Source organism: Seriola aureovittata, chromosome 10 (genome assembly GCF_021018895.1).
Source record: "Seriola aureovittata isolate HTS-2021-v1 ecotype China chromosome 10, ASM2101889v1, whole genome shotgun sequence".
NCBI classification, from domain to species: Eukaryota; Metazoa; Chordata; class Actinopteri; order Carangiformes; family Carangidae; genus Seriola; species Seriola aureovittata.
Genome location: NC_079373.1, coordinates 15,018,341 through 15,039,041, shown reverse-complemented (window position 1 = coordinate 15,039,041; position 20,701 = coordinate 15,018,341). Strand labels below are relative to the sequence as shown.

The 20,701-nt window shown below is 41.6% G+C and overlaps 1 protein-coding gene across 3 annotated transcripts in view; it reads right to left on the bottom strand.

The window, feature by feature from the left end:
- The window catches only part of sema3ab (sema domain, immunoglobulin domain (Ig), short basic domain, secreted, (semaphorin) 3Ab), a 41,533-nt gene extending 21,117 nt beyond the window's left edge, over positions 1–20,416 (bottom strand). Inside the window, exons 1-2 of one of the 3 annotated variants that reach the window (XM_056387848.1) lie at positions 20,310–20,416; positions 2,186–2,560 (exon numbers count right to left, since the gene is read on the bottom strand). In XM_056387848.1, the coding sequence (XP_056243823.1) occupies positions 2,186–2,309 (124 nt within the window). In that variant the 5' untranslated portion in view covers positions 2,310–2,560; positions 20,310–20,416. Of the gene's footprint in view, positions 1–2,185; positions 2,991–20,309 lie in introns of those variants that run through there. The other 2 variants (XM_056387847.1, XM_056387846.1) reach the window with 2 other exon arrangements.
- Positions 20,417–20,701: the final 285 nt, after the last annotated feature.

Genomic DNA, 20,701 nt, shown 5'->3' with positions numbered 1-20,701 from the left:
CAGAACATATGTGAAACGACTCCATTCATTGTGCTGCAGTGCACTGTAAATCCATGGCCTCCGACTACCTCATCATCACCCAGTCACTTGGTTGTTGATACAGTTGGACCTTAGCTCATGTTTAGGTAGCCATGGGGTACCATTGTTATCCTTCCCCCTACTCCACTGCCCTCCTGCCCCTCGACCCTCACTTTCAAAGATCTGTTGGAATCTCCTGGGGTTTAGCAGGGAGATTGGGGATGTGCGTGTGTGTGTGGTGGTGGTTGATCAGGGAAGTTGGTATGTGTGCCTCACAGAGCCTAGCTGTGTTCATTGAGGAGCTCATACTGTGGAGGAGCAGGCTGCTGCTCGGATTCATGCTTTCGAGATAAACCCTTCCCTGCTGAGTTCATATGAGTCAAGCCTTCAGTAGAGTTAAAAACATCTGCAAGTGTGCAGTCGCCTGCACCCACACAAGACACACTAATTTGGACCCACACACACACAGGTTTCCCCAGTATTCCGAGTGACCTGTAGGGGTCAGAGTTCCCTCATCCCGCAGTCCCGTGTGTCACTGATCAGACGTTACTTCCCCAGGACTGCACAGCTTCGCAGACTATCGAGATAGTGTTCTGTAATTCACTACAGTGGCTCATCTGATTTCCTCCTCTACATGAGCAAATATGAGTCAGCTTCACCTTTCACAGGGGTAATAAATAATTTATATGATGATATAAATGATTCATAATGCAATAATCCCATGTCACTTGCCTAATGGGACCTACAGTGGATAACGTTGGATGAAATTCCACAGTAATATATGAATAATATTTCCACCACATTGCAGGCATGAAAATTATACCTGCTCACTATCCTCTGGCTAGAACTCCTGTGCCAGGGACGGTGCCAAATATTGTATACCACCAGCCAAAATGCGAATGAGGTCTAATGGAAATATTGAATGTGGAGATGGCAGCCAAATAACCAGGCTGGCCAGGCTGCTACCTGAAGGCCTGGCTTGTAATAGAGATATCACTGAATGGGCGTGTTTCACCAAACTGACAGCATGTGGTTTTAAATGACTGATATGCTCACAGGTATCATTAGCTATCTACAGATGGCCATGTATTTATGTGTGTGCGCGTGTGTGTGTGTGAGTATGCGCATGCTTGTGTGTATAATTATGGATCTCCCAGTGCTGAGCGAGAAACATTTCTCTTTGGGAAAGCCATCTGCTGAAACAGACCTGCACCATTCATCCTGAGTATAATTACCATGCAGGAAAAAAGAACGGAGCGGAAAAATGACATCCAGGAAAAAAGAAAGGGAGAGAGGGATAAATGACACTAAACTGCCTGGGAGTCTATGTCTGGCACCACTTTTCATTGCAAAAGTGACAACAGCACTTGATCAAAACAGTGGCAGAAAGACAGGCAGAGAGAGTACATCAGTGACAGATTTCTGTAATAAACTGCTTAGTTATACCATAGAGATACATTTGACAGGAACACTTCTGATTTGGCAAGTGGAGTTACTTTCCTAAATCCCACTAAACTGCTCTCTTCTTGGCATAAAAGTAAATATAAGAATTCCTCTCATTAATTCCTACTTATTACTCCCAGTCAACCATTTTACCAAACCAGTACAGTACTATTTTTAACACTGCCACAAGCTTTCCATGAGAATAACACTTTTATTTTATTTTTTTTGCTTTTATCATCATAAATTAAGTGTAATGGATAGTGATGGACATAGATACTATATTTGGAAGTGTTATCTGCATGAACGTGAAATGAGAATTTGCTTTAGAGGTCTGCAGATGACAGTTTTAATGTTCAAAAGTGAACCTCAACTACCTGACTGAAATCATCTACAACAGATATGCATTACTCTGTCACACAACCAGAGCATTCACCTGATAAAGAATAATGCTTGTACAGAATTCATTCAAACCTGTTTGAACTCGGTTTACTTTGTTGGTATTTTTTACAAGTAAACAGAAAAAAAGAATCTCTCTGCCTCATAAGGATGTCTAGAATCTCGCAGTTACTACAACTTCAATCATTTCATCAGCAAAACATACTATGTGGATTGGGAATTTAAATCTACATAGTCGTGAGAGGTGAAGTTCTAGGACGTACCTCAGAGAAAATAGTTAAGCGTAGTGATTTGTCAAACAAATACAAAACAAATGCAAGGAACTCACCTTTATAGGAGAGTTTTAGCCGGGGGACGTTGTTCTTGGTCTTGGTCTCTTGGGCTCCGCTGCCGTCTATCCCGAGCAGAGCCATCCCAAACAGCAGCACAATGCTGCCCCAGAGAAAGCCCATGGTCTTGGGGCAAGAGAGGCCAGACAGGTCCTTTAAATACACAACTCCAGCGCAGTCCGTCTCAGATCTCGTATAGAAGAAAAATGCTGGGAACAGATATGTTCCTGTTGTCCAGTGATTATGAATAAACACTGGTGGGTCAGTCCAGACTGGCTTTCACCAGGTCTCACCCCCTGCCAAATCGAAAAAACCCTTTCCTGTTCCAGAGGTCAAAAGCCAAAATTAGAGTCCAACTCCAGGGGTGACAGAACCTGCAAAGCAGAGTTGGGGGTTATGGGTCAATGTCAATGCAAGTGAACCTCCCACACCAGTCCACAAGTCCAAGGTAAACTTAAACCAAACTAAGCACAAATATGAGATCTTCACCATACTAAATGCAAAGAAGAGTGAGAGGGTCTAGTTACATCTGCCATAGTTTTCTGTCCTGGACTCTAACCAGCATGAAGCTCTGTCTGAACAGCAATCCACGTTATCGCCGAGTCTCTACCTTTAGCTAAAGAAAGAAAAACAGGTCCAGTTTGTTTCAGCTGTTAATCCAGTCTGCCTGATAAACACAATCTGCACTGACTCTCCCTCTCTCTCACCCTTTTTCCCCTGTTTTTCTATCTGCCTCTCTCTCTACTTAACATTGGTCTGGACTAGTACGCAGCTCTGCCCTGTCCCCACAGCACAAGGCACACAGTGCAACTGAGAACAGCTGAGGCAGACAGCATAGTCAGTGAGAGAGAGAGAGAGAGAGTGAGAGTGAGAGAGACAGAGAGAGAGAGAGAGAGAGCGTGAGAGAGAGGGGAAGAGAGAGAGAAGGACTGAGAAAAGAAGAGAGTGCAGTGTAGGCGGGAGAGAGAGAGAGCATAGAAAGCATGAGAGAAAAGAAAACTGTGAAAGCAAAAGTAGTAGGAGAGGAAAGGTTAGGGCAAGGCAAGAGGTTAGAAAGAGTGTGAAAACGGGGAAACACAGCGGAACATGAAAGTTGAACGCTTTGAGGAAACTCATTCTTAGTGAGGATTCAGTTATTTCAGCAGTTTTCTTTTTAATGTAGATGAAACTTTTAGATACAGCTAATTATTTTTTTTTAAATGACATTTTATCACTTCTACAATTGATTAACATAAAGATGTCACTTTTATCAGGTATAATAACACAGAGAAGGTAAATAAAACTCCTAGTTCCAATGAAACATACACTAAATTTGTACCCAATTAATATGTTTTGTCTGCTGATCAAATATGTCAATATCTATGTCCAAGCTTCCTTTTAACTTCTTCCTCAATCAGTTGAATCGCCTGTGTTTTTCCATATCTTGCATTGTTCTGTCTTCTTTTTTTCTGAAGACCTGCATCATACTGAGTGGTATCCACTTCCTAATGATTTATAAATTGTATCATAAATTAAGTTATACTTAAATGAAGTTATACTTAATTTATAATCTCACGTGTGGCTCAAATGTATTATGCTCTTAAGTCACCTCAAAGGACTCAGTTTGTTAAGTGGTTAAAAGTTTACTAGTTTGAGTTGACTGTTATTTAATGTATCAGGAAGGATTATCAGTAATCCCATTACAAATTACAGCAGATATAGTTTTTCTTTGCTGGGTGAAGAAGCCAGACAGTGAGGCTGCAAAGAGAAGATACCAACTGCATGCTAGTTGAGTTTCTCCCCTGTAATGTAAAACATCAGCAATGTGTCTAACCTGAGTCTGATGGATTAGTGGCAAAGCTGCCGTCACAGTGTGGTTGCTCATGGTTTATATAGAAAATGAGAACAACAGACATACAGACATCTAGTCAGACCCATCTAACTGGTGATGGCGCCACTTAAGTTTTAACAATCTCATGGGTGAACAAAGAAGCTCCATGAAGGAAGTTGTTTTCAAGCTTAATTTAATTTTCAAGCTGTACATTCTGTCTTATGATTTAAAGTGTGACAAATGTCAATCTGGGGTATTACAAGAAAGTTTTAGTACAGAGCAAAAAACATCATTCCCAGAATGAAATACAGTAAGTTTACCAAATTTGGACACGGGCATGAAAAAGTTTAAAAATTCTTACATCATGTAAAAATCTCTATTAGCAACAATCGATCTCTCTATGGACAGCTGAAGCTGGTCTTGGTGAAAAAAGTTTGTGTCTCGCAAAAAATAATCCACATCACATAAATACGGCGCTCCAAAAACATTACAAGACCAGATTAACAATGTTTAATAGTCACTTTAGCATAAAGACAGATTGACTGGGCATTTATTGGCCACTCCATCATAGTCTGAAGGGGAGTTCCCTATCTTTTGTTTTAAACCATCCCAAATGAGATGTCAATCTCACTCTAAACAGCAGACCCTCAGTGAGCTGATTCCTTCTCGTGGTGAATGATAATGACTTTAGTGGCAATGGTGTGGTTAAGACCTCTAACTGGCTGTATCCATCTGGATAAAGAGCCATCAGACAGTGGGAGGAGAGCTGAACTAATCCTGCAGTGAGTGGATGGGCCTCACGGTTATGCTAATGTTAACCGGCGCTCGGAGGTTCCAGGGAGAACACTGGAGACTATGAGGAACAAGTGTCACGCCACAGTCTCTGCTTCCCAAACAGACTGGATTAAGGGCTGGAACAGACAGATCCTTTTCTTTGCTATGTGGGATTGGCAGTGTTGACGTACCAGTTCATTATTCCAAGAAACATGTAACACAATCTGCCATAACTAAGGCCAGACGAGTGATTGTTTGAGGTGAATTAGGAGTGAATGGCCCACTTGAGAATGTTACTCCACACTTCTTCGGGCCATACTCCTTGCATGTTGATAACTGCAAAGTGTTTTCATGCAATTGATGCTCAAGTCTGAAGTGGATAACAGTAACTATTAGCTCCTTGTGCTACATGTCACATCAAGAATGACATCTAAGCTCTTAGTTGAAGTACTGTCACTTATGATTCTGTTTGATTTTCATCAAAAATACATATGCAAACTTGAAAATTGGCTGTTAAATCCTCCTGCCCCTTCCTCGAGGACAAAAAAGACAGTGGTGAGAATGCCCCAGTTCCTGACACAGGAGGGGCATTCAGAGCTTCCAACTCAAGAGTTCTCCACTTCTCCACTGAACCCTTTGAATTCACATCTCATCTTAACGCATCCATTTTGTACGCTTTACCCAACCTTTTCTCCTGATCTTTTTCTTTTCTCTACTTTAGCCTCTTTAAAAACCCTTAAAATTTTTAGTTACTTTTGAATGGCCTGGAGACAAATTTTATGTGTGTGTGTAACCTTGCAAACTGAGAACTTTCTTAAGCTTTACAGTCTTGTAAAATTGTTGAATCTTATCCTCCTTTGCCCCTCACCTCTCGGCCAAACTTGGGTTCGAAAATACACTGAATAACACTGGTCCTATAAAAAATAGAGGGGCACGTCCTTGTTTATGTGTGGGTTTTTACTGAGCCCAAAGGGAGTTGTGTGTTTCAAGGTTTGAAGGAGAATGCCCCCTTTTGAAGCACCAATTCAGCCTCATGGTCTAAACTCTCCTATTCACTAAGACAGAGGGCCTGAAGTACTCTGGCCATCTCAGAGTTCATCAACTCATATGTGTGAGTGCAGCAGGGGGTGGGGGTGTGTGTGTGAGGGGGGTGTCTTTAACTTGTGGAGAGCCATGGTATGTTTGGAAGTGCAGTTGATGAGGGCTGTGAAGTAGGGACAGCAGTGGAGATCTGTCGATACCCACTGAGAGCTGGAGCCCCACCACTACCCCCCCACCACCACCCGTTCACTCTGGCTTCCTTAAACAATACTCTCCCCACCTCCTGCCCACACAAGCACACCCCCAACCCTCAGATCTCTCCACATACAAGCTGCTTTCCTCTTCTGCCTTTCTCTGAGTATCACCTCCCCCCACTCCACACGAGTACATACATTAACCCCCATCTGCTTCCATGTCTCCCCATCTTTCCGCACCTATACCCCCCCACCCCACCTCCCCACCGAAAAACTCTTTCGATCAATGTCTCCATTCCTCTGTCCATTCTGTCTTTTTCTCTGTTTCATCCACTCTGACCTCCACCTACTCTCCACAAGCCTTGTGAATATAATCGCCTAAATGGGAGGATTTGGCTCAGCAAAATGAACCACAAGCCCAAGACAAGCAAATTAACCACATGTGCCGCCCACCTACCCTTTACAATACCAGCCTGCATATTTCACCCCTGCATCCACCCACCCAGCTGTAGTTAAGAGTAGCTTCACGACGCAGCAGTGACGGATTAGAACAGGCAGCATGCAAAAAAAAATAAAAAAATTTAAAAAACCCAAAAAACAAGGTTCACATCTGCAAAAAGGTACATGAATAAAAGCTATCAGGAGTAATATTAAAGGTTAAAACACAGAACAGTGTTGGGAATGTTTTTTTTTTAATGATTCGTCAAGACATTCACATCCCATCTGCCTTTCAGTTCCTCTGAGTGGAATAAATGACTACAAGAGATTTAAAATACTATTGTATGAAATTTAATTGGCGTGCCCCAGACGAGGAGAAATATATGATGCAGTGACGCCATAGATATTGGGTTGCTGTCTATGACAGGACTGGCGTATTGGCAGTGAAGTTATTGTGGGCATAAAACACACACACACACACACACAAACATGCAGTGATGGAAGCCAGCTGTGTTAGCCGCCAGGTCCTGGTATCAAGGAAAAGGGTGAGGCCTTTCTTCACCCTGGGAGCTATTGGGATCAGCTCAGGTCCTCAACAACTTACCCCAGGGGCAACTGCAAGACTATGTAGCCTACAAAAAAAGCACATCTAATCTGACCACTGCTGAACACTAGTAGCATTATTTAGAACAGTAGTTGGGAAAGAGTCAAATTATATTTTAGCATATCTGTCATCGCTGTCATCAAACAAAAGTGTGGAAAAAAAAAAAAACTCTTTTCCACTCTGACTCTTCTATGTGAGCAGACTCATGAGAGTATGGCATAAATAGACAGAGTATGCCATGCACTATTCATGACTGAATAAACCACATGCTGTTGGTGATTTACTCTTTCTTAATGAAAAATGGATGACAAATACAGCAAAAACCTCAGAGCTATGAATAAATTACTGGGAACAGTGTATCGTCTTCAACACCAAAGCAACCACACCCTTATTGTGGCAATCACAAGTCCACTATGGTGAAACTGAGAGCGTGCGTTTAACCAGCTCATATAGTCAGACATGTGCATTCTGTGAGCACATTCAAATTGGAAGCATAGTTGTACAACAATCTCAAATGTCATTACATTTTCATTCACGACAACTTCTCTACAGGACAATACCAGTTGGCCACAGACGGGCATTAACACGAGGATCAGAGGATGCAGTGTCTGTTTGGATGCGCTTCACTTTTTCACCAGCCACATGAATTTATCATCATCCATCAATATTTCAACCTCCAGGCTACCTGCTTCTCACCTCCACAGGGAACAACAAAAACACACAGCCTCTCTCTCTGACTCATGTAGCCGTACAGAGTGTGACAGCACCGGTAGCCCATAAACTGGTCCCAGTTTATGGGTCAGGTACTCCTACAAATAAAGTCACACTGTATGGAAAATTCTTCAAGCTATGGTGTGTATAATAAAACATCTTTTAACCATGTGATTGTGTCACATGAGAAACCCTGAGTTAAACAGTGCATAGAGAAGTGTGGGTGATATATGAATAGCAGTGAGCCTTGTGATATTTGTGAGCAGAACGTTTGATGGCGATGAAACGCTACACAGTGTTAGTGTCATGTGATATGTTTTCTTATGACACCTAAAGCTTCATCTTCTCTCAGCTATATTAATGATATGTGGACATACACAGAGGTGCTAAAACCAAAACCTTTCCACTTGTGGTTCCATGTTCTTTGGCGAAGTTGTACAGCAACACTTGGCAGACATTTAATTTCCTTAACAGTCTTTCCAAGCTTGGGCTTCCAGAGGTGTTCCCTTTATAGCGATCTGCTCTTATGGTGAATCAGCTTCTGTTTTAAACTCTATTTGTCCCAACTGAGATTTTATGGGAGGGAGATACAAACCAGACACACAGTGCAGTTAAAGTCGTGTCCCATTTCTGTCTTAGCTATCTATTAATGCATTAACTGGAGAATAATATTAGTGCTATTGCCGCCTTAGAAAGAAGCCATCACACTTGCTCTACGATCTTGTAGGACTTTCCCAAATATCCTTTCATAAACTGTGTTTGGAAAATGTAAACTATTCCTTTTACTGAATACCTTGCTGATGGTTATCTGCACTGATACACAAAAAAATATTTCCATTACACGAAAAAATGTGATTGTCTCCCAAAACATTCAGAAATTCAGTGCAATCACACCAGACAGGCCCCATATTTTACTAGAAATAAGAAATATACAACAAATGTACTTTATGGCCAAGAAGCAAAGCAACAACACTTAGACCCACAAAACCGAATCTGAAACACAGTCCGAACTTTCTGGAAACTGTTTTTCCATAACTTATGCTGTTTAGTTTGTTTTAATCCATCATTGAATCCAACATCTGCCACATGAATTGTATATTTTACAGGGTTTGTAAAAGTGCTGCAGTTTTGCAGATTTACTGTACAAAAGTAATAAATCACTGGAGAATAAAACATGTACATTTGCAAAGCTGCTGTGTCAGAGCGGAGTCTTGCCTTTCCACTTTCGCTTCAGCGAGAGGGAGGCCAGGTATAATGAGAGAGAGAGAGAGATCACGGGAGTGAGTTAGGATGTGCTGTGGTCACTGTTAACATTGTGCGTTCATGTGTGTGTGTGTGTGTGTGTGTTTGTATGGTGGAGACAGACAAGCTGAAACTCATCACCCATGCTGTTTATTGACTCAGCTCAGAGTGACAGCAGTCTAGACATCACACAGCTCACTTTGTTCATGCTATAACAAACTGAATTGACATGACTGCGCATTTCACTTTCGTACTCCTGGTGGTTTACACAGCAAGCCTTGTGTGGCTCGAGGTGTGAAGAGGAAAAGATTGGGAAAGAGTCAAAGAGAGAAAGAACCGAAAAGCACTAAACCATAGCCCAGCGTGTAATGGTATACCATCTGGAAGTAGACATAACAATAACCTCTGCTAGGCAAACATGTGACTGACTGAAACCTCTTTTTTCCCCTCGTTGCGGGCACTGCCAATGGCAAAGTGGTTAGCGAGACACACAGGAGCTACTGTTTCAAAAATGTTCCAACCTGCTGATACACTATTCTTAGGACAGAGGCATCTTACGCCACTTGCTGAACTCTGCCAACTCATACAGAGTCTTGAAATAATAATCAACATTCAATATTTTCTAATGGTTTTGCTCCATGAGGAGCAGAAATGTGCCTGTTAAAAAGGAGCTACATTCACTCTCTGACTGCCTCGATGTGACGGTCCAGTTCGGTCGTTGCTATTGTCATGTTACACTGGGGCTTATTGAGGTTTAAAGGTTAGACTTCATTAAAAATCAATACAGAAGTCTGGGGATTATACCCATGCTGAGCCTTTGATCAGAGAAGAAGGGGATCAACTGAGAGTCTGTCTCACTAAGGGTTAAGCCTATAACCTCTAAACATGTAGCACCGTTTTCAGAAAACAATATCTCTCATCAATGAAGTCAAAAAGTGAATAGAAGGACCAATGTTGTGAAAATCTCCAGTAAAAACTATTAATTGATATAATGATGCCAGATCTATCAGAACAGTTGTCTGTTCCCTTAAAATGGCCCATATGACCAGTACAACTGTTTCTGTTGTGCCACAAAACAAAACAATTGCCAATTAAAAATGTTATGCTCCAATGTTTACCCCACTTATTGTTCCTCCCAAATACATGTTGCATGTCCTTGTGATGCTCCCTTGTGCATTTTAATCAAATCGCTTTGTTTGCCACAGCTGACCCCTGAATGTGCACATCAGCAGTGTGAGTTGAGCCCATAAACATTGTACGTTCTGACATTTAAGGATGGATTAACTGACCTTGTCAATAGCAGGGGAGTCTGGGGGGGTAGGAGGGGCTTGATCGATCGATCTGGGGCGTCTCTTTTAATGGGGCTTCTGGTGTTAAGCTGAGGTCAAACAGAAAGGATCCATGAGCCTGCATCCTTCCTCCAAGATTTATACCTTCAATCCGAACCTTGACTCTGACATAAACCCAATAACCCTCATTCAGCCTTGGACTGTTCTGTCCTTAGTGAATGCAATCTACCTACTCTAAATCATTGAGAGCAACAAAAGATGGATGGATGGAGAAGCATGAAGGGAGGATAAAACATGGACGAGAACAAAACTGAGGAAAAAGAGGAAGCAAAATTTTGAAAAATGAGAAAGAAATGATACAAGATCACTCAATGCAGTTGATCAGAAATGATCAGAGAACAAGATGATTACTTGATAGCTTGAAGCAAGAGAATAATCAGTGTCCACAGATGATCACCAATCAACACTGAGTTCACCCTTCGAAAAAGCATCTCAGAGAAGGGGTAATTATGGGCCTGCTGCATGGCTTGAAGGCTCCATCGGCAAACCATCACCTGATGTGAGAGGCTTCCGTCTGAAGTCATGTGGAGCTGCTACTTTAGCAGATATGAGGCCAAAACAAGGGCTTGTGTTTTTGCCCACATAACCCCAGATAAAACCAACAGATACCACCTCTGGCTGATGTCCTCTGTCACTCCTCCCTTTCTTGTTCACACTTCTCTGCCCCCAACTTCCAGTGCTCTGTAGCTCCAGCTAGAAGCTCACTCTGCTGAGGCCCTGGGGAGGCTGATAAAACAGCAGCAATTCCACACTAATTAGTCAAGAGGAAATTGCACCTCATTTTAGCTTATTGCTGGACACGTAGCAGAAATGTGACACAACATGTCTTTCATCCTGCCCAGTCAACCCAGGTGTTGACTCTAAATCCACCACGGTCCCTCCATTCCTCTTATCGATTTTTTAAAGAATTAACAAAAAATGCAAATTTTTCACTAGAATTAACCTGTTGCATTTTTTTTTGCTTTAACCACTCCACCCCTCATTCCTCCTCTGTCCTCCTACATTTACCCTCATCCACAGGTATGTTATTATATGCACATGCTTGAACCTCTGCTGCTGTCTGCCAGGTGCAGCTGTATAATTTTAACAAGATTTTTAACATGTGGCTCATAAATAATCTTTATGATGTGGCAAGAAGCATTCGGGATTAATGTTCCATTTGTATAATGGCTCACCACAGAGTCTTGCTTTGACCATAATATTTAATTCCTGTAAACACCACATACATGTTTTCTTTAAATGTTTTCAATGGATCAAATATCATGTCACATAAAAAAAAGCATTTATCAGAATGAGTGCTCTGCAGACGAAAACATCCTGAAAGGATGGTGTGTTTAGTTTCACTTCTAAGTAGAAAGCCTGCATTCCTGTAAGTTAATACAGGGCCCTCGCTGAATATCAAGAGCTTCTGCTCCAAATTAGGTGGGGAGAACCTCTACAACCTGCAGAAAGAGAACGGGGTATTATTGTATGGTCCCCTTAGCTAAAGTATCAATAACTGCTGGGTTTGCCATGGTTGAGTGAGGAAGGCTGCTACCTGGAGGGAAGAGAGAAACAACACATATCCATCTCTCAATCTCTGATTACAGCACCGATAGCAAGCACTCTTACTGCGCTGTCAAACAAACTGGGAGAGGAGTAAAGAGGAGAAGAGAAGAGAAGAGAAAAGAAGAGAAGAGTACAGTAATTGGACAGCTGTCCAATTACACAGACGCTCCAAACCAGAAACTCATGCCCAGGAAGGAACCCTTGGCCCTGGTTTCAGTACCCAATGTATCACGTCACATTAGTCAGACACCAGTCTCTGCCAAGGCATCAAACACAACACAGCCACTACTCTCACAGTCTAAAAATCTCATTTATCCACCCTTCCTTTCCCTAATCCCTTTATCTCATCCTCATCCAACCCTCATGTTCTTCTGGTTGGGTGCCTCATCATGGCACCCATAGATGTGTACTCTTAAGTGACCCATGGGTGAACGAAGATGAAGGCAACCACTGTCACAGTGAGTGGGCACATTCTGGTAATGCTGCTGATTGCATACAAACACAAACAAAGGAACCCAGCAAACCTTTCCGCCATGCACAGTCATTCTATTTCTGCCTGTGCCCCTTTGTTCAATGGCTCTGCCCCGCTGCCTCTGATCACAGAGGGTTAGAGTGTCCAACATGTCATCTCCAATTATACCACAGCGCTATGCATCTTTCATGTGTCCATCCACTTGGGAAAATGCATGATTTTGTTTGCATCATTATGGTGGATCCATTCAATGCGAATGTTGTAAACATGGGTTTAAATGATTGTTAATGAGGGCTTTAGTTTTCTAATCTAGTTTCGTACAGCGTTTACTGTTTCTGCCACATACTGTAGCTATAAATCCATGTGTATGCGAACAACCACTCTGTATAAAACACAGCAGTCTCTCCAGTGATATGCCATATTTTGGAGATGCATTACAAAATAGCCCAGTGTCAAACCTCCCACCATGAAGTGAATATTTTTTGCGTTGTTTGCTGAAAACAACCAAATTGAGTGGAAAAAGGACACACTGAACTAGACCCATCCTGAATATGTAACAAAGCATAATTGAGAACACAATGTTAGCTACATTGTTAAATTGAGTAATTAACCAAACCTGCAGCAGTGTATTATCATGCTTGGCTCCCTCTCTCTCTCTCTCTCTCTCTCTCTCTGGTATGTGGTCTGCCATGCTGCTGCATAATATATTGTGTTATGTTGGAGTTAGCAGTAAATGAGAAACGAGAAAAAAAAAAAGCAACCCAACTCCAACTCAATATTATATTAAAAGTACAGCTCATGGGACCATATCACACCACAGAACAATAATAATGTTATGAACAAACTCAAAACACAAGCTTATTTATGATTTATATTTATGATTTGCAATATTTTACCACAGCCTTCCCATGAGGTTTCTATTATTGCTCCTTTTATCTTTCCTGACACTGACTGTACCCTACTCTCTACTTCGAAACGAAACTGAGGTATCGTGGAGATTTGGAGACATAAGTGGCCTTTTGACTGTTGTCTCTAACATCTGCACAGACTGGCTCATCATGACCCTGCCCCGCCCCCTCACCCTGTTGTTACAGCTGTGGCGTGTGTTGGCGTGGGCGTGGCTTCCCGTCTTCACTCTGCCGGTTCTGGCTCCCCGATCAGCTGCACACCTGCGCTACATCAGCTCATCATCTGCAATATATCTAACCCCAGCTCTCCGTCCATTCTTCGCCAGATCGCTGTTTCAACCACAGTGTTAGTAATCGTTCCAGGCCGACGTCTCATGTCCAGTATCATCATTCACCTTTCTGTCTCCCAGCCTGCTTGTCTGACTGCCTGCCAGCTGACTCCAAGATTCACGCCGATGACTGCCAATCACGCTTCACCCTCACTGCACGCTCATGCCCAGCCACGCTTCACCACTACCCTTCCAAACACCCCCCTGCTTCCACCGGACCCTCAATTCCTGCTGTCAGCCCCAAGAACAACAAATCCCCCTTCAATAAATCTTTTTCCTTACCAATCCCACTCAGTCTACGTCCTGCGTTTTTGGGACCCTTCTGAGTTCTTAACACCTGCACTCCATGGGGAGGAAGGTCAGCCCCATAAGGGGGAGGAGTGAGAATTAATGGCACACTTAAAGAGTCTTGTCAAAACAAAGTGAAACTCACCTCAGGATATCAGGGTCATTATAACACTCTGCCCTACAAAGTCTGCCACGCCCCCTTCTTAAAAAAGATTGAGGGAAATGAAACATCCCTCAGGCTTTGGTATCTACGCTGTTTACTTAAGGTATCTTTACAATGTCACACAGTTCGTTAATGTTATCATTTGACCATGTCATGTTTACCAGGTAATTGCACTCATTTGGTCTCATTGCAGTTATACTGAAAAGATGAAATACAATGTAAACGTGTACATATTTACAGACTTCAGAATACCAAATGACACTGCATTTGGAAAGGATGAAGTTGAGCCACGTTCAACTCTTTTGCTGAAAGCTGTGGATTTTCTTTTTCCTTTTAACCACAGCCCTGTGCATAGGACCCCAACATCGTGCCAGTGCAGTAGTCTCATTAACATGAATGAGGAAGCCTTGTTTTTCAGTGTAGTTAGATCTGAACATGGCCTTATGCTGTAATCGTTACACCTACAGTTGACATCCACTGCTTAGTCAATAAAAGTTGTAAAAGTGTGACAGATACAGACGTGCTCAGTGTCTGTGTGTTTGCTCTGGCAGCAGTAGGTCCAGGAATCCACTTCTTTTTTTGCTACATTATGTAGCTAAAGCAACAAGCTGCACAATATTATGTCTGCAGGCCTGTAGGAAAGTGTTACTCTAGGAAAATAATAATGATGATCTGTAAAAGTACTGAGGTAAGCTAAAGAAAAATAACTTCCCTCTAAGTCCCCGCTAATGTCAATCTTAAAGATAAACCAGTTGGATGACATTTTAATGTCCAACTCCCAGGCAGCGTTCTGCAGTAAAGGCAGATAAGAGTGATAACAGAGAAGCAGTAGATAATGTGTTAATGGGTGTTACAGACATGTCCATTCATCATGTCTTAATTAGTCTTACCTTCATTAACTTTATCTTAATAACGCTCCGCTAAAATTAATGAGTCATTTAGCTAATTAGGATATCTGTGTGTGACTACAACAGACCACACTTTATAATTCTGTGCCTTGGAGCAACTTTAGCGAATGCAAAATAATCATTTAAGTTAATTTAATAAGGCTTTGTCCTTCAATGACACAGGCTGACTTTTATTCAGAACAGCCATCTAACCACAAAGGGTTTTACTCACCTGGTTTTCCTGGAATGTGTGTTTGGCATCTGTGTCTGCACACCGGAGAGCACGCGCAGGCATGTCTACATGTGTCAGTGAATGCGTGCACCAGGGTGGGGTAGTGGGGGTGTGATAGGTATTATGGAGGAACATGCCCCGATCCCCTGTTCCTCCACGCTGCCTGCACCTACAGAAAAGGGTAAATCTGATACTTTGTCACAGTTTGCAAACAGAAGCGTCCGGCGGAGCAGAGGGCTTCATCTAATGGGTCAACTAGCATGAACTAGCAGAGCACCCATCTGTGTCAGCACCAGGAAGGCCCCGGGTGGGGATGATGATGTGTGGCTGAGATAAGAGGAGGTGAGTGCTGGATAAAGAAGAAGATGTAGAGAGATGATGAAACGAGTGAATTTAGAAAAGTGTGTCCAGATAGAAAACAGAGAGCAAATAACTTTAAAAAGAGAGAGATGAGGTGGATAGATGGGAGAAATGGACAGATGGCAGTAAAAGAAAAGAAATGAAATGAATGAAGCCCCTTTGAATTGAATTGAATTGAATTGAACTGAATTAATTGAATTGAATTGAGAAAATACACAGTAGGAGCTCTGAACAAACTCCAGTTTTGTGAACACAATGGCAGAAGCACATGTTTGCACTAAATCAAACTTCTGTTATTTTCGAGTTGAAAGGCTGTTGTAAAAAAAAAAGAGCTATTATGTCGCCTACAATTTGAAGCAGACCCATTAGCTCAGGAGGGACTTGAAGGAAATCTGAGCTGGGGTGAAGGGGGTAGTTTTTCCAAGATAACCTTGGAAATACTAAGTGACGGTGTGTCAGAGATTTAGACAGAGTTAGCATACATTATCACTTTGATGTGAGCTAAAAGTAGGATCTTGTTTCAACAGTAGCTGAGAGATCTATCAATCACCTATCACAAGAAAACATCTGTGTTGTATTTAGATGCAGGATATTGTGAACATTAAATGATATGAAGATATAAAATACATATATGATGTCTGCGGTTCCTCTTTCAAAGACCAAAGGCATCAGTATTAAAACTGCACTGTAGCTTAATCCTATTCCCACTGGAATGTGATCCTAATGACTAAATATGAACAATGCTCCCTCCTACCATCTTATGTTAATATACAGATTATTGTTCAATTTGCTGCTTCATTATTACCCTAATAGCATTATCTCTTCATGTATTGTCAGGAAATTAGCAATCAAATGCATTGTTTCCTTTTACCACTTTCCTTCAACTCAGCGAATCACCTTGTCACATTCTCGGCCCTTAATCAGTCCCCATAATGGCACATTAAAAACATAGCATCATTTTATTGTTTGTTTTTCACTTGTTACATTAAATATCACCAAATGTGATTTTTTTTTCGGAAAGTCTGTTTTCTGTAGCTGTGATCTTTTTCATACATATCAGACTAAAGCCTGTAATGTATCCTTATATAAACATGGTATTGTTACTTGTTATTATTGGTGCATCATATAAACATCTTTGCTCCTCGAAAAACTAATTTTAAAAGTTAAAAAGTTATCTCTAATGAGATCTATAGTCATTCACAGTGGCCCAGACGGGTCAACACAATGCAAAAGCCACAACACAAATTCAAAAGCCACAACAATTGTTTTTGTTATTTTTTGTGATATTTTATGTCTTTATTTGACAGTAGTGTAGAGAGAAAGACAATGCAGGGATAGAGAAGGGAATGACATGCAGTAAGAAGTCCAGCCGGCCGGGAGTCAAACCATGGGCTTGCTGCTCAGTAAATGGTATGCACCTCAACCACTTGGCTATGGGAACACTCGCAGCCAAATATGTGATTTTGACTGGGAAGATTTCTGAGGCAGTTTGAGGAGTAAGTGGAATGTTGTTGCTAGATAACTGATTAATGTCGCTATGTGATGTAGCAATGGTTTTCATTTATATCTATATATTCATATACTTTTGTCATACTTTTTCATTTTCACATTATTGTGAGTATGGACGGACCACAGCTCACTATCATAGTGGCTTAACTTCCATTGTGGCTTAATTTGATTTCATGCCGTTATACTTTTGCATTCATGTTGTAGCTTCTGCATTCATGTCGTGGCTTTTATATTTTAGTTGTGGCTTTTTCATTGTGTTGACCTGTCTGGGCCACTGTAATCGTTCGTATTGGTACCGATACTGACATCAGTTTCTGCAATATGCTATCATGCTATGAGTTATGAATTCATGGCATTAGATCAAAAACAAAAATTTCCAATCTGCATCATTTCTTCTTGATGTTTGTCCAACAAATGAATAAGAAAATGCTCAGTCACTTACAATTCTTACAGTCATCAGGAAATATCACAAAATATGCCACCTTGAAATTGTGTTTAGTTGACATCAATTAGCACTTTATTGGCCATAAACACATGCAAAAATCCACAATAAACAAATGCAGAAAGCATTTCATTGCCCTGTTAAATTTAATTGTATCTTGGTAATTTTCCAATCACTGGAAATTATTAAAGGCAATACTGCTAATGCCAAAGAAAACATTCAGATATCCAGAACTTTAGATATTGTATGTACAGTACATGAATACCCCAAATCTTTGGGAATTCCTCTGTTCACCTCTTTTATAAAAACTATTGACACAGGACTGATTCCATCTGGATCCTTGAACTTGACAAAGAGTCTCTGGTGAGAGAAATATTTCAATATTTAACTGCCAGCAAACACTCAACAGGAATGCCTGTTAAATAATGAAACCATAACAACCACGTACATTACAATTTGCTGTTCGTGCCTGTGACAGACTGTGGCGAGAATAAACTACTAGCACATTTCGTTTGAGCTATCTTAAGGCTCAATTAGCCCTCTGGTCGCTGACATTGTGTGAAGAGGGTGTAATGAGAGGAAATAACATAAGTGACTCCATGCTTTCTGCCACTCTATGTGATGACAATACACACTGGGGGAGCCCATGTATAACCTTGTTTTCAACAGAGGTGTTGTTGGCAGCTGGACTTGGTATTGATATTATTATATTATATATGGAGTCATTCAGGCTGTGCTCTTTAAACTTCTCACACAGTGCAATCAGAGAAATTTCAAAGCACAACATTCTCTGACTGAACTCTCAGTTCTTTCCAATCTTGCAAGAGCAAGTTTTGCCTTGCTACAGTTGTGTTTTTGCACATTTCATATTTAAACAGTCAGCTTCTTTTTCCTACACACCATTCTGATTTTACGGGATCTGGTTGAGCAGTAGCAGAAAAGTTATGCTAACCCCTCTTAACCTCACCCCCATGTGGTAACAGTCAGCTTCACTTAATGAGAGGTATTCTGTTGCATTGTGCCCAGAGAAACAAAAACCATGCGCATGGTTCTGGCTTTGTAACAGCTGACCATGTGAGGAGGAAAATTTAGACTAAATGCCAGGAGACAATGCATTTTCAGTTCAAGCTGGCCCACATATAATGCCTCGACCGAGATTCAGCACTCTGTGTATCCCAGAAAGCAAGCTGCAACTTTGCAGGAGCTGGGACAGGGACAATGACATTAAGCTCTGTTTGTGAAATGACAGGACTTTGATTTAAACATGTAATAGCTGGTATGAAAATCTGTCACTCCCTCTTTTCATCTTTTCTTTCACTCTTGATGTTACTTTGTAATTAAACTGTATGTGAGGTAGGGAGTGGTCTTGTCGAGGAGAGTAGAGTCTGTTCTCCCACTCTCTCTCCCCTGAGACAGGGCAGCTGTGCACGATCTATCTCTCCCTAATGGTGTGTATATCTGTGTGTGTGTATGTGTTACAGTATTTGGACCAGCATGAGCCACTGTCAGCACCTTTAACTAGTCCCCACAGTGCAGCATGGCAGTAAATAAGCCGTCACGCCTTTCAGCCACTCACTTAGGAGAACACATCCCTGTGCATAGCTTTTAATTAGAGACTTAAAAGATCAGTGTAAACACATACAGACATGAGGAATTATGGCGCTTTACACAAATTATTCGTAGCTTTCTGTGGTACATTTAATTCCTCTGACTAACTTGTGACAGCTTACATCATCACATGGCACCCCAAGGATTGATTTTAATTAGTTTTCTAATTGCATAGCTTGAATTCTGTATTTCATAGAGGCAAATGTTTAGGAGCCTGGGCAACCTTTTCCCTCAGGACTGATGGTTGGGTAAAGACAAACTGCACTGAGTCATGCTGGAGGTATTTTTAATGCATCATCAGGTTACAGAGTCAGGATATAGGATCAAAGACCCTCAGCCACTAAAGAGATACAGTAGGTGGGGTGTGTACGCAGATTTGTATGTGTGTAAGTGTATTGGGTTGGGGGGTGGGGGGTAGGGGGGTGCACATGCCACTAACTTCCTCAATGAAAACTAAAGTAAGCAGTAATTTTATCTTTAGTCATGGCCTGTCGCCTCTATAGTACACTAGTATATTCTATCATGTAACGTCTGATGGACTTATTTCTGAAAGTTCAAAATTCAATTTCTCAAATTGAAAACACAGCTCCATAGAAACCAGCAAACAAGCAAATGGCATGTGAAATGCAAAACCAGTGTCATGTGAGATTTCCTCCAGCTTCACACCTAGATCAAATACGAGTGTTTGAGTGTTTGTGTTTTCATCTGCTGAATATCTCCAGACCAATACACCAATTATGAGACTCTACAGACTCCATAAAAGCCTGGAGTTTATTATTGAACATTGAACACTTCAGGATTCCATAAACTGGGCTGCCATCATAAATCACACACAAGCACACACACAGATTCGCTCTCCTGGTTACTACGCTGATGTGATGTACACACATTGAAAAACACAATGGTTGTGTTATGAGATCACATGGCATGTTTTCTTCCCCCGGGGTGGACTTTCAGGTTCAGTATCCATATCTGTTACTCAGCCCAACAACACCAACAAACTGTAAATGAGACTCATTTTATTGCCATGACAAACGATGCGATCACTGAGCTGCTTACCCTCACAGCATGATATCAGCAATGACAAGACAATAGACCTCTCTATGGATAACTATCAACAACTCCCCTGTCTCTTACCCAACACAGGCATATCAAATCTCTGGTAATAATCCTGGAAGAATGCTGTTGAAACAAACAAAAGGGTGTACACTTACACTTATTAATCCAGATAGATGTTTGTATAGAGTCCCGTGTATCTGTAAGAGTAAGTATGAGAGCAAGCGCCTTTGGGTGCGTGAGAGGGAGAGAGAGACAGAGACAGAGAGAGAGAGAGCATGTGGTTGAGTGTGCATTGAGTCCAGCCTTGAAGTAGTGTTGGGGGTTGGAGTAACAGCGGATGAGTTTAAGTGGGCAGTAATATCAGTCCTCACTACATCACTCTACCATCTGCCAACTGCTGATCATTAGCATCTCTCTTTCCTTATCTCTCTCTCTCCGTCTGTCCTCCAAACATAAACACAGTTGTGTTTGTGTGTGTCCGTACACGCACAGTTACTTCCTTAGTTACTGGTCTGATGTGAAAACCCATATTGATGTGTGAATGTGT